This window comes from Calliphora vicina, chromosome 1 (assembly GCF_958450345.1).
Source record: "Calliphora vicina chromosome 1, idCalVici1.1, whole genome shotgun sequence".
Taxonomy (NCBI): domain Eukaryota; kingdom Metazoa; phylum Arthropoda; class Insecta; order Diptera; family Calliphoridae; genus Calliphora; species Calliphora vicina.
This window is the reverse complement of record NC_088780.1, coordinates 20263973-20284250: the sequence shown is the minus strand read 5'-3', so window position 1 is coordinate 20284250 and position 20278 is coordinate 20263973. Positions and strand designations below refer to the sequence as shown.

Here is a 20278-nt window from a genome sequence, read left to right as displayed (position 1 = left end):
TTTTTTCGAATTGTTTTTTTAAATTTTTTTTTAAATTTAAAAAATGTTTTTGTTTGTTTTTTAAATTTTTTTTTAATATTTAGCGAAAAAAAACTTTTGGTGAAAAAAAAATTCGGGTTAAAATATATTTTTTTCCGATTTTGACCCATTGTAGGTCCAACTTACTATGGTCTTATATACGTCATTGCAAAGGTATTTGAAATATCTATCATTAGATATCCATATTGTCTATATTAATGAATTAGTAATCCAGATATAGCTAAAAAAAATTATGACAAAAAGTCGAGGTTGTCCTTGTTTTTTATCGCAGCCATTTGTGGACCGATTTTCTCGATTTTAAATAGCAAGAGCCGGAAGAATTACGGAGATATTGATGTATGAATCGTGTATGTAAGGTGAAGGGTATAAAAAGAACATTAAAAACTGGTCCAGACATCAATAGAATTCTGTTAGGTTATGTTAGGTTCCATGGGTAGCCAATCTTCAAGCAGCTCACTTGGGTCCATTAAAAAAAAACTGATCCCATTGTGATACCCAAGGGGTAAACGTCTGGGTATTAATTATACGTCCATCGTTTCCAGGCTAAACCAACCAGATTCTCTGATGAAAGAGTGGATTCGTCTAAGACTCAATCTTGATAGCTCATCTAAGCATGATAGGAATGGTAATCCGAGGATGCGTTCCATCAGGTTTATCAGAGCCGGGCATTGGCAGAATAGGTGGGACACCTCCTCCTCTTCTTCATTGTGACAGCTCCTACAGTAGTCATTGCACCGTAGGCCCAATCTCCTAGCATGTGTCCCAATTATACAGTGTCCTGTAATGAATGAAACAATTAGCCTTATTTGCTCACGACGAAATTCTATAAGTAGATTCATCCTGTTGGCATCATATACGGGCCAAGTAGACCTCGTTATAACACAGGAAGACTCATTGGTCCACCTGCTTTGTGCAGATTCATATAGTATCCGCTGAACAGCCATCTTGCAATTAACAAGGGAAATACCAGAAAAGGGATCGATCTCTTCATCATCGTCTGCTATACAATTACCCTGATTTCCATCGTGACCAGGGACCCATATAAGCGTTATCCTAGAATGTCTCGCTATCTCATTAAGGGATACCCGGCATTCCTCGGTTAACCTAGATGTCGTGAAGACACCCGCTATTCCGTTAACGGCAGCCTTGCTATCAGTAAATATGCATATATCTGAATATTTGTAAAACGGCCAGAAAGAACGAGTAAGAGTGTTATATTAAGCTGTGCCGAATCTCCAATATGTAGTTTTGGCCTTCTACGGGGACTTGAATCAGTTATGGCCAGAATTGAACATAATTTGATAGAGTGATTAATTTCTTAAAACTTTAAATGTTAATATCATTATACATTATATAAATTATTCAAATATTTTATGGATATAGAGGTTAATTATGGACCGATCACAAAAGTTGGTAGAAAGATTTATGTTCATATAAAACTTCATATCCAATCACGAGGGGTACAAGCTAGGAACAAATGTTGCAATATAAGTTCAGAGTACTTAGAACTGATTTGTGCAAAATTTTATCAGGATTGCCGCTTAATCAACATATTTATGACAACTCAAACAGTATTGCGGGGGGACATTTGTATGGGGGCTAGATGAAATCATGGACCAATATTTCCCATTTTCAACACCAAACAAACTATATCACATTTTAGCCAGCTAGCTCATTTCGTTTGAGCGTTATCGTGTTTTCAATAGACAGACGGACGGACATAGCTAGATCGTCTTAGAATTTTATGAGGACCCAAAATATAAATACTAATTTGGATCTGCGATAAATATTTTTTACGGAATGACGAATTTAATCATTTTTGAGGGTGGTTATAAAAACATGTGATTTTGTTCTGCTATCAACTTTTGCCAATCTGTCAAAATCATTGTCCATAAAACCCTACTTTCTTCCTGGAAAATCTGTATGCTGGACCTATTAAAACTATCAATGACGTATTTACAATTTGGTATTACCTTAGCCGAAGTTTTTATACATATGGCAGCAGTTGGAAATGTTATTAAATATCCAGGTGAAATTTCCTATCTGCCTTATTTAATTTCAAGTGAAAGTCAATATTCTTCTAGACTCTTAAAAACATTTGAAAGAAATTTGCTTATTACTACTTAGAATATTTAAATTAAGAGACAAGTTGACGACTTAAAGAGCATCATAACATTGAGATTAGACGGCACAAAAAAACCATGAGTTATAGTAGAGGATTAATAAATTTAATTGAATCGTTTTTAAATAATCTTATCAATTGTCAAGTCAGTCTCTTACAGAGACCAACACACACTTCAAAATTTACGCATCAAAACAAAAAATTCACTACATAATTAAACATAAAAATGCTTTTAAAGAAATTCCCAGAAATACTAGTGGCACTACACATCATAATAATTGAGGTCTATGGCGGTTATCATCAGGGATTATCAACGAATACAGGTATTTTCAGGCATAAAAAAAAATAGTAAACATTTGACATAAATAGTTAATTTTTTCAAGATTGTTTAACCCCTGAACGTGTACAAGGTTCATGTGTGCCATCCGCTAAATGTCGCCGCATAGAATGGATGTTGAAAAATTGGTCGGCACCTTATCCCCAGCATATTGTACAGTATATACGCCAGAGTCATTGTGGAACTCAGGGTGATATAGTAAGTGTGTGAAGAATAAGGTTGGCAATCGGTTAATGTATTTTGGACTTAGTTCCGTTATCAAAAATCAGATTTTTTTTATAAAATATCATCAAAAAACTATAAGCTTTGTATACTATGCATTTTTAAAGGAAAATAAGTTTATTTTTGTTATAAAAAAACTTATTTATTTAAACGTTTTCAAATTTGTAAATACTTTTTATCAAAAATCCATTTTTTTAGAAAAACTATATAAAAACTAAAAACGATAAACCAGCATATTAAAAAAACTGTTATTAATAAGTCAATATTGCTTTGTTAAGAACTTTTTCTACACAAAATTCCCATTTTAAACGAAAACTTTAATAATCGTTTAAATATTTAAGTATTAACGTTAATTTAAATTTTCTCGCCAACGGTCCCTAACTTTAACGATACCCAACTTTATTTAGCTAAGAATTATTAAATTAAATTACACTTTTCTTAAATAACAATATCTCTTCCATTTTAGCATTTCAATTGTTGTGCTTTTTACGATATAAAAGGTTATATTCATCCGCCCACACATATCGCATTCACGCCCACTACAGCTGCCCCTTTAGTGCATAATCTTCATCATCCCTTCCACTCGGGCCAGAGTCAACATTTGTACAATCTTCCTTCGGATAATCTACAATTTCAACATCGTCCCACTGCCAATTATATACAAAAGCCTTTGGGTGAACGCATTTTACGCTCGATGGCTTGTGGTTCCCTTAATGGTGATCGTATATCGAATGGTGAAGTTGTAAGACTCTCTGAATTTCCTTGGATGGTTTTGCTGGAATCTAGGGGAGTCAAATCGAGACAAAGATTTCGTTGTGCCGGTACTTTGATAACAAATCAATATGTGCTGACAGCAGGACATTGTGCCGAAGAGAAAAATGATGTGTGAGTATGGGTTTTATGGGCTCTTTCTTTAGTTAAACTCTTTATTAATGATCGAGGAAAACTATGATCTACTCTATTTTTATCACATTCCAGTCATAGTATCTTTTATGATATGAAATACAGCCTCACTCCATAATATTTGTGAACTGTTCTCCCACCACTGTCTCTTGAATTGTATTTGGATTCATAGGAATACAGAACAGTATTCCATTTCTGTCGTAACCAGAAATATACGAGCAGTTTGGTTTGTTAAGAAATAAGAGGTATTATCGCTAAACGATAGCAGCCAAGATCAGCCTGAGAACAAGAGAACTAGTTTTCAATTTTAGATTATTGATAACTTCCCGGGGAGCCATATTTGGGAATTTTTTTAAATTTATTTACTTTTAAATTAGAATCTCTGTGAATTGTTATTCCCCTCACCTTCGTGAGAAGGTGAGAAGTTTCTCATTCCGTTTGTAATTTCCACAATATAATTTTCCGACCCTACAAAGTATATATATTCTCGATCCTTATAGATAGCGGAATCGATTAAGTCATGTCCGTCTGTCTGTATGTCTGTTGAAATCTATTTTCTGAAGACCCCAGATATCGTCGGGATCCAAATCTTCAATAATTCTGTCAGACATGCTTTGAGGAAAAAACCAGGACAACCTCGATTTTTTTACCTATTTTTGACCTATATCTGGATTACTAAGTCATTAATGTAGACAATATGGATATCTAATGATAGATATTTCAAAGACCTTTGCAACGACGTATGTAAGACCATAGTAAGTTGAACCTACAATCGGAAAAAATATTTTTTAACCCGAATTTTTTTTTTCTCCAAAAACAAAACCATTTTTTTAAATTTAAAAAAAAAATATAGATAGCGGAGTCGATTAAGCCATGTCCGTCCGTCTGTCTGTTGAAATCTATTTTCTGAAGACCCCAGATATCTTCGGGATCCAAGTCATCAATAATTCTGTCTGACATGCTTTCGAGAAGTTTCCTATTTAAAATCAGCAAAATCGGTTCAATAGCTGAGATATGAGGAAAAAACCAGGACTACCTCGATTTTTGACCTATTTTTTACCTATATCTGGATTACTAAGCCATTAATATAGACAATATGGCTATCTAATAATAGATATTTCAAAGACCTTTGCAACGACGTATATAGGTTGGACCTACAATGGGTCAAAATCGGAAAAAATATTTTTTAACCCGAATTTTTTTTCACCAAAAATAAATTTTTTTTTTTTAAATTTAAAAAAATTTTTTTAAAAAATTTAAAATTTAAAAAAAAAATTTACAAAAACTGAAAAAATAAATGTTATTTACCTAAAAATATTTAAAATTTGTATTTTAAAGTATTATTTGGTGAAGGCTATATAAGATTCCGCATAGCCGAATATAGCTCTCTTACTTGTTTAAACTTATTAGCTTTTAAATTATCTTGTAACCTTATAATCCCTTATTTATTTTTTCAGAATCTCTGTACGCCTGGGTGAACATGACCTGAAATCTGAACATGATTGTGAACATCACAAAAAACCTCATGTGGTCTCTTATTGTGCTCCGCCTTATGAAGATGTCGATATCGAAACAATATTACTGCATCCGGATTATAAAGCCAATACTCTGCAAAATGATATTGCCTTAATAAGATTGGTGAGACCAGTAGAATTTCAAAGTAATTTGTAACATTTTTAATAAGAATCTAAGTAATTAAATATCGTTTATTGAAAGGTCATATTAAACCAGTATGTCTGCCCATTGATGCTCAAATAAATGCAGAAATTCCGACAGAACAAATTGTAGCAGGTTGGGGAGTAACCGAAAAAGGTAAGCGAATATAATAGGAAAAAGTTTTTAGCAAAATATATCAGGTTTAATCTTTTTAAAGGGTTAAAAACATTAATTATAAAATTCTGTGCTACGAGACGTATGATTAATATTAATTGTTTTAGATTAATAGAAAATCCTTTATAACTTTTATAATAAACCAAATATTTTATAAATTTCAACTATTTTGAATAAATAAAACATCAATTCATATATTTATAAACATTTTAACAAAATAAATAATAATGCATTTAAGAAAAAATCACTTAAAAGTTGACTTTTCTTAAATTTATTAAAAAAATGCATGTTATTTTACTTTTTCCAGGTTATGCCTCTGAAATTTTACTCAAAGCCTCTATACCCGTGCAACCCTTAGCAGTGTGTCAAAATCTCTATAAACAAAATCCTCCTTTTTCTGAGAAAAATTTGTGTGCTGGAGGCATTGATAAACGCAGCACTTGTAGAGCCGATTCTGGTGGCCCTTTATTTGCTGCCGTGCCCTATGAACACTTTCAAAGACGTTATGTACAATTTGGCATTACCTCAGCCGGAAGTTATGCGTGTGGCGGTAAACATAATTTGCCGGGAATTTATACAAATGTGAGAACATTTATACCTTGGCTAATAAGTAATATTTATTGAATTTTTAATTAGAATTAGAAACTCATAAATGAATTAATTTATATTAAAAATTACAGCAGAATAATTTTAGAAATATGTAAATTAAAATATAAAATAACAATTGTTTTAAAGTTTATTTCATTTGTTTTTAACTAAACTAACAAGCTAATTAAGATTTACTTTATTTAAATATTGTTTAAATTTGTATTGTGTCAAAATTGAAGTCAGATTTTCACACATGATAGTTTTTTGGCTTAAAGTCTGTCTGGCTGTCAGTCGTATTTTTGTTTATTTTGTTGATAGATAGCTGGTGGATGGCGTGTTTAGAAATATAGACTTAATAAAGGTTGTTTAAACAGAAATTAAAATAAAATTCTTTATTGAATTGTGCCAAACAGTGCACAGTGGGGTTGATCAGAAAAAGGCGGTAATAAATCTGTATCTTCTAAACTAGAGGCTCGATTGCAAAATAATGTACGCACGAATCGTAGAGGAGGACAAATGCTTTCAGGAAATGGAATTTCTGACCACCCTGTTAAAGACTTCTAGTCGTGATATATGTTGACTTTCAATAGGGACTTCCGATCTTTGACAGCTGATAGCGGCCATATTGTTTTTCAACATAGTCTCCTTTGAGCTCTGTACACTTTGTCAAATGTTTCTCCAATTTTTTTATCCCTTCCAAAAAATAAGATTGGTCGAGATCATCAAAATAGTTATCTTTTGTGAGATGATTTCATCGTTGGAGTCAAATCTCTTTCCGCCAAGACATTTCTTTATGTTTGGAATTAAAAAATAGTCACTCGGGGCTAAATCCGGAGATAGGGCGGAAGAGGAAGCATTTCGTAGCCTAATTTATGGATTTTTTATATGGAAACTGCACATGTGTGTACCCTTTTATGCACCCGCGGCAACCATTTTGCGGAAAGCTTCCTCATACCCAAGTGATCATTCAAAATTGAAACCACTGAGCCATTTGAGATGCCTATGGCTTCCACAATCTGTAGCACTTTCAATCTCCAGTCGGCCAACACTATATGGTGAATTTTTTTAATTGTTTCGGGTGTAGAGACCTCTACTGGGCTTCCAGAAGGTTCGGCATCTTCCAACTTTTTTACATTTGAAAACTTATCCTTTATTAGAGATATGGTTTTTTCCGCAAAAAATAATGCTTAATGAGCAGACGAAATGCACTTTTTCCCAATTTCTCCTAAATTCACGAGGCATTCTGCTATCAATGGATGTCAAACACAAACTAAATGACGCACCTTGTTCAAATTTTTGACAGGAGTCAACTGACTCAACCCTTTCAGTTAAGAGTCCTAGTTTGTTTTGCAAAATCACCATGGACGGATATAGCGTTCAACAACACGTAAACATGACAAAATTGTTTTATCAAAATTGGTGTTCTGTTCTTGCAACGCTCTGCTCGCTTCGCCTATTATACATTTGCAATAATCTCCCTAACGAGAGGACTATTTGCAGTGTGGTGGATAAATTTGTGTGCACTAGTTCAATAAACAATGAACCAAGATCTGCCGAAAACATCACCGATGTCGTGTCTTGGGCCTGCAGGCGTACAAAATTCATCTGACCGAGGAGCTGATGATAAACGACCATAGACAACGACGTATGTTCGTTGAATATGCCCTGCATCAGTTGGAAGCTGACCCTAATTTTCATAAAAAAAATTCATCTTCAGCGATAAGGACCATTTCTGGATGAATGGGTACGTCAACAAACAAAATCGTAGAATCTTGGTCGATACCAATCTAAATGAGATCCAAGAAGTCCAATGCATCCCGAAAAAACACTGTTTGGAGTGGATATTCAACAAGACGGCGCTAAGTGCCACACATCTTATGCCACATTGAACATTCTGCACGAGCGATTTGAGAGCATGATCATCTCGCATAAAGGTGATGTGAACTTTGCCCCGAGATTCATATAATTAAATTATATCGGAAATTATTAGTTCCTTGGAAAAGTTTCGGTTTGTTTAGCATAAGAACGAATATTGAAAAATCGAAATTTAAAAAAAATCTCTAAAATGAAATTTTATCACTCAAAAAAAACACCAATCTAACCCCACTGTTCCAACAAAGTGTAAAATAACCTAAAGACCTTTGTTGTAATTATACGTAGATACTATTTCAATAAAAAAAAATAAATTGAAAAGAATTGAAAAATAAAAATAAATAAACAATCAGCTCCAATGAAAGAATAACATGCAATTTATTAGTTAATCTAACATTATTGACAATATCAAATTATGTGATCATTACGCCGACTGCACATACTTAGTAAAAATCGTTGCCAAAAGCGGCACTCAACACCTGAGGCCAAAAGCCTCTTCAACAAAAAAAAAAAACCCAACAAACACCCACCCACTAACACAACTCAAATAGAACGCCACAATGGGAAAGGGAATGAATGCAACAGACTGGGTCACAAACACAGGGAATATCGAAAAAAAAAAAATAAAAAAATCATAAAGTTAAACAAATTCCCTCTCTAATTAAATCAAGCACTCAGCATGAAATACCACCAAAACTATAACTAACAAACTAACATTTATTTTTGAAACATTAACTAACTGTCAATATAGTCATATTAAATTTAAAAACATTTTAGTTCTAACTTAACTTTTAAACCAAACGGTCGCGCTCATCTATTATTAACAAATAAATAAAATATTTGATTTTCTAAAATTTTTCACTTTCATTACTCTCCCAATTAAATTGTAATCATGTCATTTCTAACGGTTCATTCACTGCGAATACTGAAATACTTTTGCGCAATTATCGTAATTTTATATAATTTAAACAGTCACACTGCTGCGGCTCAAAGTATTTTAGATCGCTTTCGACCCAATTCGAATCTCTCAAGTGTTGGTGGCGGTGATGAACAAGTGAAAATTGTTTCCGGCACAAAAGTTAAGCGTTTTGAACGTTTTACATTGCCACTGGTGGGACCGGTAAATCTATTGCATCCCCAACCCTCGTTATATTATGTACGTCCACAATATTATTTCAATAATTTTAGGCATTATTATGTAACAGGTTGGCCTTACTATCCCGTACGGGTAAGATTACAGAGCTGAGTATTAAAAATAATGAGTACAGTCATCATGAACAAAAAAAAAAAAAACAAATCCATTAAATACTAAATTTACTTTTTCGCGGGTGTTAAATGTGGAAATTTAAAAGAAAATTTGTTAAATATTTGTAATAATTTTGAATTGCAATGAATAGTATTTTAAATATCAAGCTTAACAAAGATATATGCATAGTGTCGAATCATTCATAGTGAGATTTTATAAAAACTAAGGAATAAAATTCAAGTTAATTCGCAGAATGTTCCATTCTAACGATTCCTTTACTCAATTTCGAAAGAATTAATTAAGTAAGAGATATATATTCGGCTGTGCCGAATCTTATATACCCTTCACCAAATTATACTTCAAAATGCAAATTTTAAATATCTTTAGTAAAAAATTTTTTGTTTCTAAAGCTGTTTTTTTCATTTTTTGGAATTTTTTTTTCGAATTTTTATTTTAATTTCATTTTTTTTAATTTTTTAAATTTAAAAATTTTTTCTTTTTAAATTTTAAAAAAATATTTTTGGTCTTTTAATTTTTTTGGTGAAAAGAAAATTCGGGTTAAAATTTTTTTTCCGATTTTGACCCATTGTAGGTCCAACTTACTATGATGGTCTTAAATACGTCGTTGCAAAGGTCTTTGAAATATCATTAGATATCCATATTGTCTATATTAATCACTTAGTAATCCAGATATAAGTCAAAAATCGATGTTATCCTGGTTTTTTCCTCATATCTCAGCCATTTGTGGACCGATTTTGCTGATTGATTTTAAATAGGAAACTTCTCGAAAGCTTGTTTGGCAGAATTATTGAAGATTTGGATCCCGAAGATATCTGGGGTCTTCAGAAAACTGATTTCAACAGACTGACGGACAGACAGACTGACGGACATGACTTAATCGACTCCACTATCTATAAGGATCCAGAATATATATATATCTTATAGGGTCGCAAAATTATATTGTGTAAATTACAAACGGAATTCTAACTTATACACATCTGCTCAAAATAATAGATACACCAAAATTTATTTTTTAAAAACGAAAAAAAATAATGGTATATTGTAAAATTATAAAAAAAATTCAGTCGATTTTTATTTATAATTAAAAGGAGAGTAAAAAACAAAAACAAAATATTTCATAATTAATAATAAATATTATAAAGTAAATTAAATTTCTTAAATTTCGAAAAATTTGGTGCTCATAATAATAGATACATTTTTAAAAATTCTTATTAAACAAAAGCTAATAAATTTTATCTTAAAAAAATTAGTTTATTATTAAAGTAAAGCTAGTATCCAGTATATCCACCTTTGTTTTGTAAAACTTTCTCCACTCTTCTGGGCATACTGGATATCAAGTTCTGACACTTCTCCAATGGAATCTCGTACCATATTTTTTGCGTTTTCTCCCATAAATCGTCTTTATTTTTGAAAACTTCCTTCGAAAGCCTTATCTTTAAATCACTCCACAAGTTTTCTATTGGGTTTAAATCAGGGGATTGGCTGGGCCAGCTTAAAACAGGTACGTTATTCTCCAAGAACCAGTTTTTAACTAATCTTGAACTATGTTTTGGGTCGTTGTCCTGCTGGAATGTCCATATTAATGGCATATTTTCCGATGCATATGGAAGCATTACGTTTTCCAATATGTCTCTATACCCACTAGCATTCATGGTATCTTCTATTCGGAATATCGGACCAACACCATTCCATGAAAAGCAACCCCAAACCATTATGTTTCCCCCGCCATGTTTTACCGTCTTTTTTGTAAATTTAACGTGGAATTCTTTTCCTTTTGGTCGGCGTACATTTCTTTGGCAGTCGTTTCCAAACAAATTTATTTTTGTTTCGTCGCTCCATAAAATATTTCTCCATTTTTGTTCGCCTTCACACCCGGACCATTGTAAGTGCTCTTTAGCAAATTCTAATCTTGTCTTGATATTTTTTTGGCGCATTAGTGGCACTTTTCTGGCAATTCTTCCCGGCAATTTAGCTTGTAAAAGACGACGACGAACTGTTTGTGGACTGATTTCGTTACATAGCTCCGCAGAAATAGCTTTCGATGATATGAAAGGGTCTTTTTTAACCATAAGGACGATCCGCCTATCTGTTTCTGGACTGGTTTTCTTTGGTCTACCGCGAGTTTCTCTTTTTTGTTTTTTAGATAAAGCATTTTGGACAAAATGTAAAGATCTTCCTATGCTCTTTGCTATTTCCCGTAATGATTTTCCTTGATTTCTCATCGTTTGAACAATTTTTTTCTCATCTTCGGTACAATGATGATTTCGTCCCATTTTCTTCAAAAGAGTCCTATTTTTTATAAAATTGTTGCTAAAATTTAAATTATACTTACTGTTTCACGTAAATAGGAACAAAAAATTGCACAAAAAAAAAATTGTATATAAACAAATTACAAATTACTGATGTGTATCTATTTTTATGAGCAAATAATTTTTTGTAATTCAAATAAATTCGTTTTTAAAAATCAACATGAAAGCAAATAGTTGCCAGATTTTTGACTGACATGACATTGCCAGATAGAAATTTTAATAATATGATGTATTCTTAACGCTTGCGAGGAAATTTTCAATGTTACCGCCATTTAAATTTTTTCCAATTAGGTGTATCTATTATTTTGAGCAGATGTGTATATACCCTTCTCACGAAGGTGAAGGGTATAAAAAGAGAATTGAAGAGACAGTACAAGCAAGTGTGTACCCCTCTTCTTTCTTCCTGCCTCTCTCTCCTATAAACTCAGACTTGCGACAAGAAAACTTGCCCTGTGTAAAAGCAGACTAAACAAGTAAGTGTATTTTATTCGGCTGTGTAGAATCTTGCAAACCCACCATCAATATACTGTTTTGGAATTCTATGAGGACTTGAATCAAAGAACTGCTCATCTTTTGAGCCCAATAACGAATCAAGCCAATTTCTGTGAAGCGAACCCACATAGAGCGTTCTGCATCAATCGAAAAAAAATAATAGTCGGACAATGCAAAACTTGCCAACCTAATCTTTCTAAATAGTTTTTCGACGTTCCCTGTGAGGGTCTGGCCAGATTTCAGCAGCTCATAATAGGTAAAGAGTCATATCTATTATGAGCTGCTGAAATCTGCTCCCACCTAATAAAGAACATACCTTTGCTCCATGGATATTAGACTTTGGTGTCGATGCGGCTGGTTGGTCGGGCTTCACATAAGATCTCTTACGCTTCGGGTTATCGAAATGGATAAATTTTTCATCGCAAGTAATGATTCGGTGCAAAAATTAATATTTTTATAGCGTTCAAGCAGCATTTCACACATACAAAATCGTCTTTCAGCTTCAATTCGTATGGTACCCCATTTCCCTGATTTTGGAGGAACTCTGCTGCTCGCAAACATTTTGCAATTGTTAGCTGAGTAATTACCAATGATTTTGCAAGCTCTTGTTGAGTTTGACAACAATCTTCATAGATTAATGCCTCTAATTCTTGGTCTTCAAACTTTTTCGGCTGGCCTAAGCGATCTTTGTCTTCGTTGTCAAAATCACCACTTCTGAACCGCACAAACCATTTCCCGCACGGCTAAACCGATGAAAAACATTCACAATAAGATTCGGTGAGCAATCGGCGTGCTTCAGCAGCAGTTTTTTTCAAATTAAAGAAGTAAAGCATAACTTCCTGCTTATGACGGTTTGTTTGTAAAGTTTTAAGTTAATAACGCCATCTCCAATTACGGCATACGCCTAAAAAGAACCTCGTCCAGGAACAGCCAATCGACCTATACCTTCGTATAGGAAGCGGGAATTCTCGAACTCAGCTCCTGAGTTTTATGGTCTCCACCAAAATCAAATGAGTTTTGTTTGGTACTTCACCATTTATTCAAAATAATTTAAGGTAATAAATCCAAATTCGATAGTATGTGATCAATGCAAACTTCGAAGAACCGTAACGCGGTACAGTTACGCCACACATTAAACAATGCGAGTGAAACGTAATTCCTCGAAAGCAGCGAAAAAGGGACAGCCTGATTGCCCTTAAGCGATAATAACAATGACGAGCGAGCTCTCCACCCACAGCTAAATTACGCCTAACCTAGTATTGAACAATTCGATGGATATAATCGATCCATTAGAAATATTACTGTTATATAAAAATTCCCAAAATTTTCCGGCGAATATTCGGAACTATGCCCACACAATCGGTCGAAGTATGATGGAATTGCGATAAAAACAGATTCGGATGAGATCAATGAACAATTACCAGCACTTTTAAAAGACGGAAAATGGCAAAATTTTCATTCATGGACTACATAGTTCCATTTGCTTGTTAACCACAGAAAATATTCTTTAACCACCCCTTTTATTTTTAATTGGCCTAAACTATCACAATCATTGCAAACATTTCCCCCCTCATTCCAAAATAAAACTATATTCCTTTCCCCTATATAGGTGGCCCCTCAATGGCAAGCAGGAGCTAAAATAACTGGTGAAGGTATAGACGGTATGATAACGTTCCAACAGCTGCCCTACAACAATGACATCAAGGTAACCTTAAATGCCACTGGCATACCGGCTGGAAAACATGCATTACACATACATACCTATGGAGATTTAACAGATGGCTGCAAGTCTACCGGTGGCCAGTTTCCCAATAATTTTGTGAGTAAACATGGAAATAGACAAAACTGGAAATTAATTTTTTAATCAATTTAATTGTAGCTGGGTAATATTGAGGCTAAAGAAGGTGGTGAAGTAAATGTGGCCTTTATTAGCATCTATTTAACGCTGTTTGGCTATAATGGCATAATCGGACGTTCCATTGTTATACACGAGAAACCGATTGATTTGAATACGGCTTTGAATGCTGATATATTTTCTTCCGCTCTGCATGCAATACCCAATCCCCAGGCATATCAGAATGAAGAGAACTCAGTGGGAGAAATAATAGCTTGTGGAGTTATTAGTATTATGGGAATTCCCGCCGCAGAAAAATAAAATATATCTACATATTTTAAACATTTTATACATACATATTTCCACTTAAGTTTTAAGATAAGAAAAATAAAGAGGATTTCTAACTCAAAACATTCGATCAGTAATAAGAAAAGTTTAAATGTTTTTACAATTATACATAGATCTCCAGATATTCGATATTAGCTATTTATTTTGCAGGCGAGATGCCCCGTGCCACACACCCTGTTCCGATCGGTCCCATTTTTGATTAAACTTCATAGAGTAATAAGATATTGATTCGTTTGAAGACTCACAATATAGTTCTGCAAATATTAGAAAATAACTATTTACTTTGTATGGCCCATTTATCCAATTCCGCCCATTTTCAGCCAACAAATGTTGATGCTTTCACAGTTATATTCCAAAATAACTATGCACTTTGTATGGGAGGTGTCACACTCTTATAAAATTCTAAGACAAACTAGCTAAGTCCGTTTTTCTGTTTGTTGAAGGCATGATGGGGTCTACATGGAAGGACTTAGGAGATGAAATTTTCTTCAAATATTCTTTGTTGATCAGAAATGTTTTGTATTGAAAATGTGCAAAATTTACCAAAAAGTCGATTGTTCGACTGATAGAAGCGTACAACACTGCCGCCTAACTTAAAATAAATATTCTGGCATCCTTATTACATCCAATTTTCAAGGTATGTACTAAAATGTTTGAAAACCATATGATCTACTAAACAATACCGTTATATTTCGTATAATAATATTGAGTACCAATAACTATATTTACACCTCAAGTTCTTAACAATTTTCTAAATTTTCCCCCAAACAAAAAGCTATAAATGTACGACTTAAAACAATCTTTGTTGGCCTGCGGCTATTGTGGGCCATGTGAAAATTTAAATTTACTCAAGTGGGCAATACGTGCTGGTGCCAGTTCACAATTTTTCAATGATTTAGTCTACTGGTTGGAGGCACAATTGAATTTGGTTATATCCACACAGCAAGTGCGCAATAATATTACACGTTTATTCAGCATGCTACGTCACTCGGTATTAATGATACCAAGTTATGGCTCAGAGGCAGCCGTAAATCCAAAAGAATTTCGTTTACAAACTATAAAAGTATTAATACGTCAGCTGCAATTGCGCAAATTACCCGAACGTATGCAACACGTGGATGCCGAAAGTCCACAAAGGGAGGGTGGAAATGTAGCAGACTTGAGGCGTTTGACAGTAACATTGAATTTGAATAGAAAATCAAATACGGGAGATTGGAATCAACGACTGGTGCGTTGTAATACAAATGTATTGGAAATATAATGAATTGTGAATGGGAATAAGTTAAAAAAATACATTTTAAGTACATTAATAAAGAACATTTTAAATTTGTGATATATTCGGCAAAATAAAATATTTTTCTGATATAGCGGTTATATGGGGGGTAGGATAAATTATGAACCGATCCTCACAAAAGTTGGTAGAAAGTTGTAGAGTGATATAAAACTTGTTTATGTCCAATTACATCACAATATTGATTATTATAAGAAAATTATGAATGTTCAAGTCATTTTCTGAGACCTTTTATGGGGACTAGGGACAAATGTTACCCGATGTTCGCCACACTTTACAGTATAAATTCAGAGTACTTAGAACTAATTTGTGCAAAATTTTATCAGGATTGCCGCATATTCAACATATTTATGACTGCTCAAAGAGTATTCCGTGGGGACATTATATGGGGTCTAGGTAAAATTTTGTTCAATACCAAAGAAACCTTGGACCGAATTACCGCATTCGATATCGAGTAAAATTTATCTTAATTTTCTTATTTGAGACTATGGAATTCGATATCGATCCAGAAATTTTGTACATTTTGTCATAATTTCGATATCGAAATCATTTTTGCATACGATTTGTGTTATTTTTGTCCCGAAAAAAATATTTGCATCAAAAAGTTTTTTTAATCTTTATCTTAAGGTATATTTTGTTGGAAGATATATACGATTCCACAGACTCAAAAATAGCTCTCTTACTTATTTAGAAATAACAGCCACATTTACCATGCGATAAACAGTTCGAAAATGATTTTCCTATTTTAGCTTATTGATAACCCCCCGGGAAGGCATTTTTGGTAATTTCTTAAACACTCTTGCGATTAAATTATTTTGTATTGGTAGTAGTAGACCTCGCAAGTCTTCCTCCCAAATGTTGAGATTTTACACTACCCGTCTGGAAATTTAAACTGATGTTTATTAATTGAATCATATAGTTTCTTGCACCAATCCAGGATTAAAATCGTGACTCTAGTCATTTTAACTATTTAAAAAAGTTACTGTGCGAAAAAAAATACAAAAATAAATTATAAAAATAAATAAATATTGACATAACAACAGAACATGCTTTTTACATCGTTTTCTAATATATACTTGACGTTTTAGTCGTCTATCTTGGAGAAGTCTAAAAGTTTTCATTGTTTTGCCCATGCTAAAAATTGTAAGCACATGTTATTTTTTAAACTTGAATGCTTAAAATAGCTTAAATAGAAATAGTAGATTTTAATTTATCTTAAAAATATATGTACATTTATTTATATTTGAAAACTGAAATTACGGAATATAGCTTTCAAAAAAGTTTCCATTGTTCTCAGTATATTTTTAATTGTTTTCTATAGCACTTAATTTTAATACAAGAATTTAGTTTCCTGTAACCCAATACTTGTCAGATTTATCGATTTTTGACGACAGTACTTATCTAAAACCCGTCGTTCTGATTTATTATGAAATACAACAATTATTTACTTATGTGTTGAAGGGAATGTATTTTTTTCTTTTTATTTCTAATTATTTCTTGAATTATTTAAATTTTTGGATTTTATTTTTTTGTTCAATTAAATGCTGTTATTTAATTTATTTGTTTGTTAGATTTATAATTCGAATGATGTTACGTCTTGTTGCTTAATATTTTAACGTCTGTGGCCACCGGCTCCGCCGCCACCACGATTATAGTTTGAGCGTCCTCTATAGCCGCCTCCACCACCACCACGATTATCGCGTTCGTTAGATTGATAATTACTACCTCCACCAGCGCCACCGTGATAATTTCCAGAACCGCCTCCACCACCGCCAGCTTGATAGTTTCCTGATCCACCTCCTCCTTGGTGCTGATTCCAGCCGGTACCCTGAACACGACCACTACCCTGTATCCAGTTTTGATCACGATGCGGCTGATCATGATTTTGATGGTGTTGCTGCTGTTGCGACTGATATTGTTGTCGCTGAGGTTGCGAATTTTGTTGCCAATTACCGCCGGCTCCTCCGCCGCCACCACCGCCTCTACCACCCCGGAAGTTACCACCTCCTCCACGACCACCAGGTCCTGAAGCTCTTTGCTGTTGCCACGAAGGCATTTCTGGTGGTGGTGGTGCATGCTCATGAGCCCTACCACCACGATCTGGCACACTACCAATGACATGTTTCTGTATTTTCGTACCGGTATTTTTGCGCACATTGGCCGAACTGGTTTTCTCTATAATAGCCAAATCAGCACGAGCCGCTAGCAAAGCCACTATATTAGTGTCATCACCACCATACTTTAGAACTTCCATTTCTTTCAATTTATTTTGGAACCTTGCTACAATTTCATTTTCTCTTGTTTTCATTTTATCAGACCATTGAAAACTTTGTATGGTTACCTCTAGACGGGTAAGCAAAACCTGTCTTCTTAAATTATACTCCTTATCGAGATCTTCATAAAGCTCTTGTAACTTTTTCCATTGAGCATCCGTTAAAGGTTTATTAATCTTAAGTAGGGTTTCACTTACCACTCCGGCCTTTACAGCTCTCAAACGTTCTTCTAGCTTAAAGTTTAGTTTATCGAACAAAGCTTTGGGTGTAATATTATCTGGTGGCTTGCCCAAACATAAATCTTTAGTCAGCGACTCCAAAGACTTGGCGGTATCGGTTTCACTCTTTGGTATAACGTACGACTGCTCAGCAGGCTTCAAACGCAATACCATTTTAGTGGCCATCAATTCAGTAATTAGAAAATCTATTAGCTGCAGTCTATCCGCTTTAGTCTCGAATCTCTCCGACAGGGGCCCAGTCACAAAACGATTGAAAGGACAGCTCAACTCCTTTAACATGGCCGACAACTCCATGGCAAATTCACTGGGATCTTCACATTCTTTACTCACTGATTCATCGGTTTTTCGCAAAATATGCAACTCTTGTGCCAGCCATGATACAACTTCACGAAATTCTATGCTGCGTGTGCCACCCTCTAGGGCCCGACTGAGCTCATCATTTTGCAAACACTTGCCCTTGTAGTCGAGGGCATTCAAAGAATCTATTATTTCCAATTCAGTTTCCATGGAAACGTTTTAAAATTTTATGTTTTAATAAAGTTTTAAAAGTTTAATGCAAAATTAAAAGCCGGCTGCAAAAATTTCTCGAAATATGTACACAAAAAAATGTTTAACTGCCCAGCTGTTTTTTAGCACAAACTCTCGTGTGACAGAGTGATGCCGGATGGTGGTGGAAATTTGAAGTGTACAATAAGAACAAGGTGGTATGGTTGGAATCATTAAAAGGTGACCAGAGGAATATATTTTATACAAAAAAATTTACAGAAGAAAAACTCTAGTTTATGTACCAATCCAAACTTTTTCGCAATTCCAAAGTACCTGAGACACTCATTCAGAAAATGTTAAAGTTCAAGATTAGGTACAGGGCGTCAAATTCAAACCGGTGTTGAAAACTTTATAAAGTTCAAAACTTAATATAAACAGATTTCATTGAATTTTATATTGTTATAAGTTACCTCTTATACATTATTTATTATTTTAGTTTCAATTGGGCCTGTATACCAGCACTTGAAGCAGTGCGACACTATGTTGTCCATTATCTAACCTTTTTAGGGGGGTTATTATGTCAATCGATTAGAAACGATATTTCTAAGGCGTTTAATAGGGTGTGGTGGCATGGTGCGCCTTTTTCAAAACTTATTGCTTTTGGTGTCGTTAATAACTTCCCTTTCTCAAAGATCGCACAAACGAGTTCAATATCAATTCAGGGGTACCACAAGGCTCCGTCCTTTCTCCAACTTTATCAGCCCAATTATGAGAAAAGGGAGTTTCTTCCCGTGTGACTCTAGTGCCGCATATTCTGGGCACTTTTCGGCCAATGCTCGCTTCAAATGAATCAGTTGCGTTCGGTACAGATTCCCTGCGATGGTCTGGCTAAATTTCAGAAGCTCATAACAGGTAGGACCTTTTGGGCCCTTTTTTAACTGCTCTGGAGATCTTTGTCATCCGTGTGAAAATCACCACTTCTGAACCGCACGTTGAAACCGATGGAACACATTCACCATAAGCTATGGTGAGACATCGGTGTACTTCAGCGACTTTTATTTACAAATTAAAGAAGTAAAGCAAAACTTCCAGCATATGACGCTTTTTAACACTAAATTCGACATTTTCGAATCAAAAAAAAACGTTTTGGCGAACAAGGCGAATCTAATATTAGATACGCCATATGTTGTGAATCCCGCATTTTTAATTTATTAAGCTATTTTGTAAGGGATTTATATTAGAGAAAGTATGAATGATTCAATAAGGAATTAATACTAAGTACTAAGGAATTAAGCCTATGAATTAATTCGGGAATGTTTAAAAGAGATCAAATTTGATTTGGTCTTTCGAAGCTATGTTTCATACTAAAACCCTTTAAAAACATCAAACAACTTTTTTGGAAATGTATTTCTTTTTTTATTATTATTGTTTTTTTCTGTTTTATTTAAATAAACAATGTTTATGTTGCAAGCAAGTTCTTTTTTTTCTGTTATATTTTTTAAAATAAACAAAATAATTAAATAATTCTTAAAATTGGCTTAAATATTTCTTAGTTAAAGAAAAATATAATTGTATATAAATTTATAGGAGGAGTAAAATGTATGTATTGTAGTTTATTTTATTTGTTTAGTAGTAATAATATATATTGTAGTAATATAAATGATTAGATGTATTTATTATATTTTGTAATTTATTATGCAAATATATAAATAGTATATTGTTTTACATATATATCTTTTAATATATAAATTGTTTAAACTATATATAATATGAACTTATATGGTTATTGTTTAAAGGTTTGATGATGATGTTGATGATGATAAATG

The 20278-nt window shown here is 33.6% G+C and overlaps 3 protein-coding genes across 3 annotated transcripts; 2 read left to right on the top strand and 1 right to left on the bottom strand.

The window, feature by feature from the left end:
* Window positions 1-2227: 2227 nt before the first annotated feature.
* LOC135948808 (serine protease grass-like) lies at window positions 2228-6192 on the top strand. The gene is made up of 6 exons (XM_065498260.1): window positions 2228-2484; window positions 2545-2696; window positions 3187-3605; window positions 5081-5283; window positions 5340-5435; window positions 5761-6192. Exons 1-6 carry the CDS (start codon window positions 2388-2390, stop codon window positions 6075-6077), a joined length of 1284 nt encoding a protein of 427 aa, XP_065354332.1. The 5' UTR covers window positions 2228-2387; the 3' UTR covers window positions 6078-6192.
* Window positions 6193-8805: 2613 nt separating this feature from the next.
* Sodq (Sodesque) lies at window positions 8806-14136 on the top strand. The gene is made up of 3 exons (XM_065498904.1): window positions 8806-9069; window positions 13591-13800; window positions 13861-14136. Exons 1-3 carry the CDS (start codon window positions 8806-8808, stop codon window positions 14134-14136), a joined length of 750 nt encoding a protein of 249 aa, XP_065354976.1.
* A 2829-nt stretch (window positions 14137-16965) lies between these two features.
* Window positions 16966-18574, bottom strand: LOC135954250 (protein FAM98B). Its single transcript, XM_065504374.1, has one exon. It carries the CDS (start codon window positions 18471-18473, stop codon window positions 17067-17069), a length of 1407 nt encoding a protein of 468 aa, XP_065360446.1. The 5' UTR covers window positions 18474-18574; the 3' UTR covers window positions 16966-17066.
* Window positions 18575-20278: the final 1704 nt, after the last annotated feature.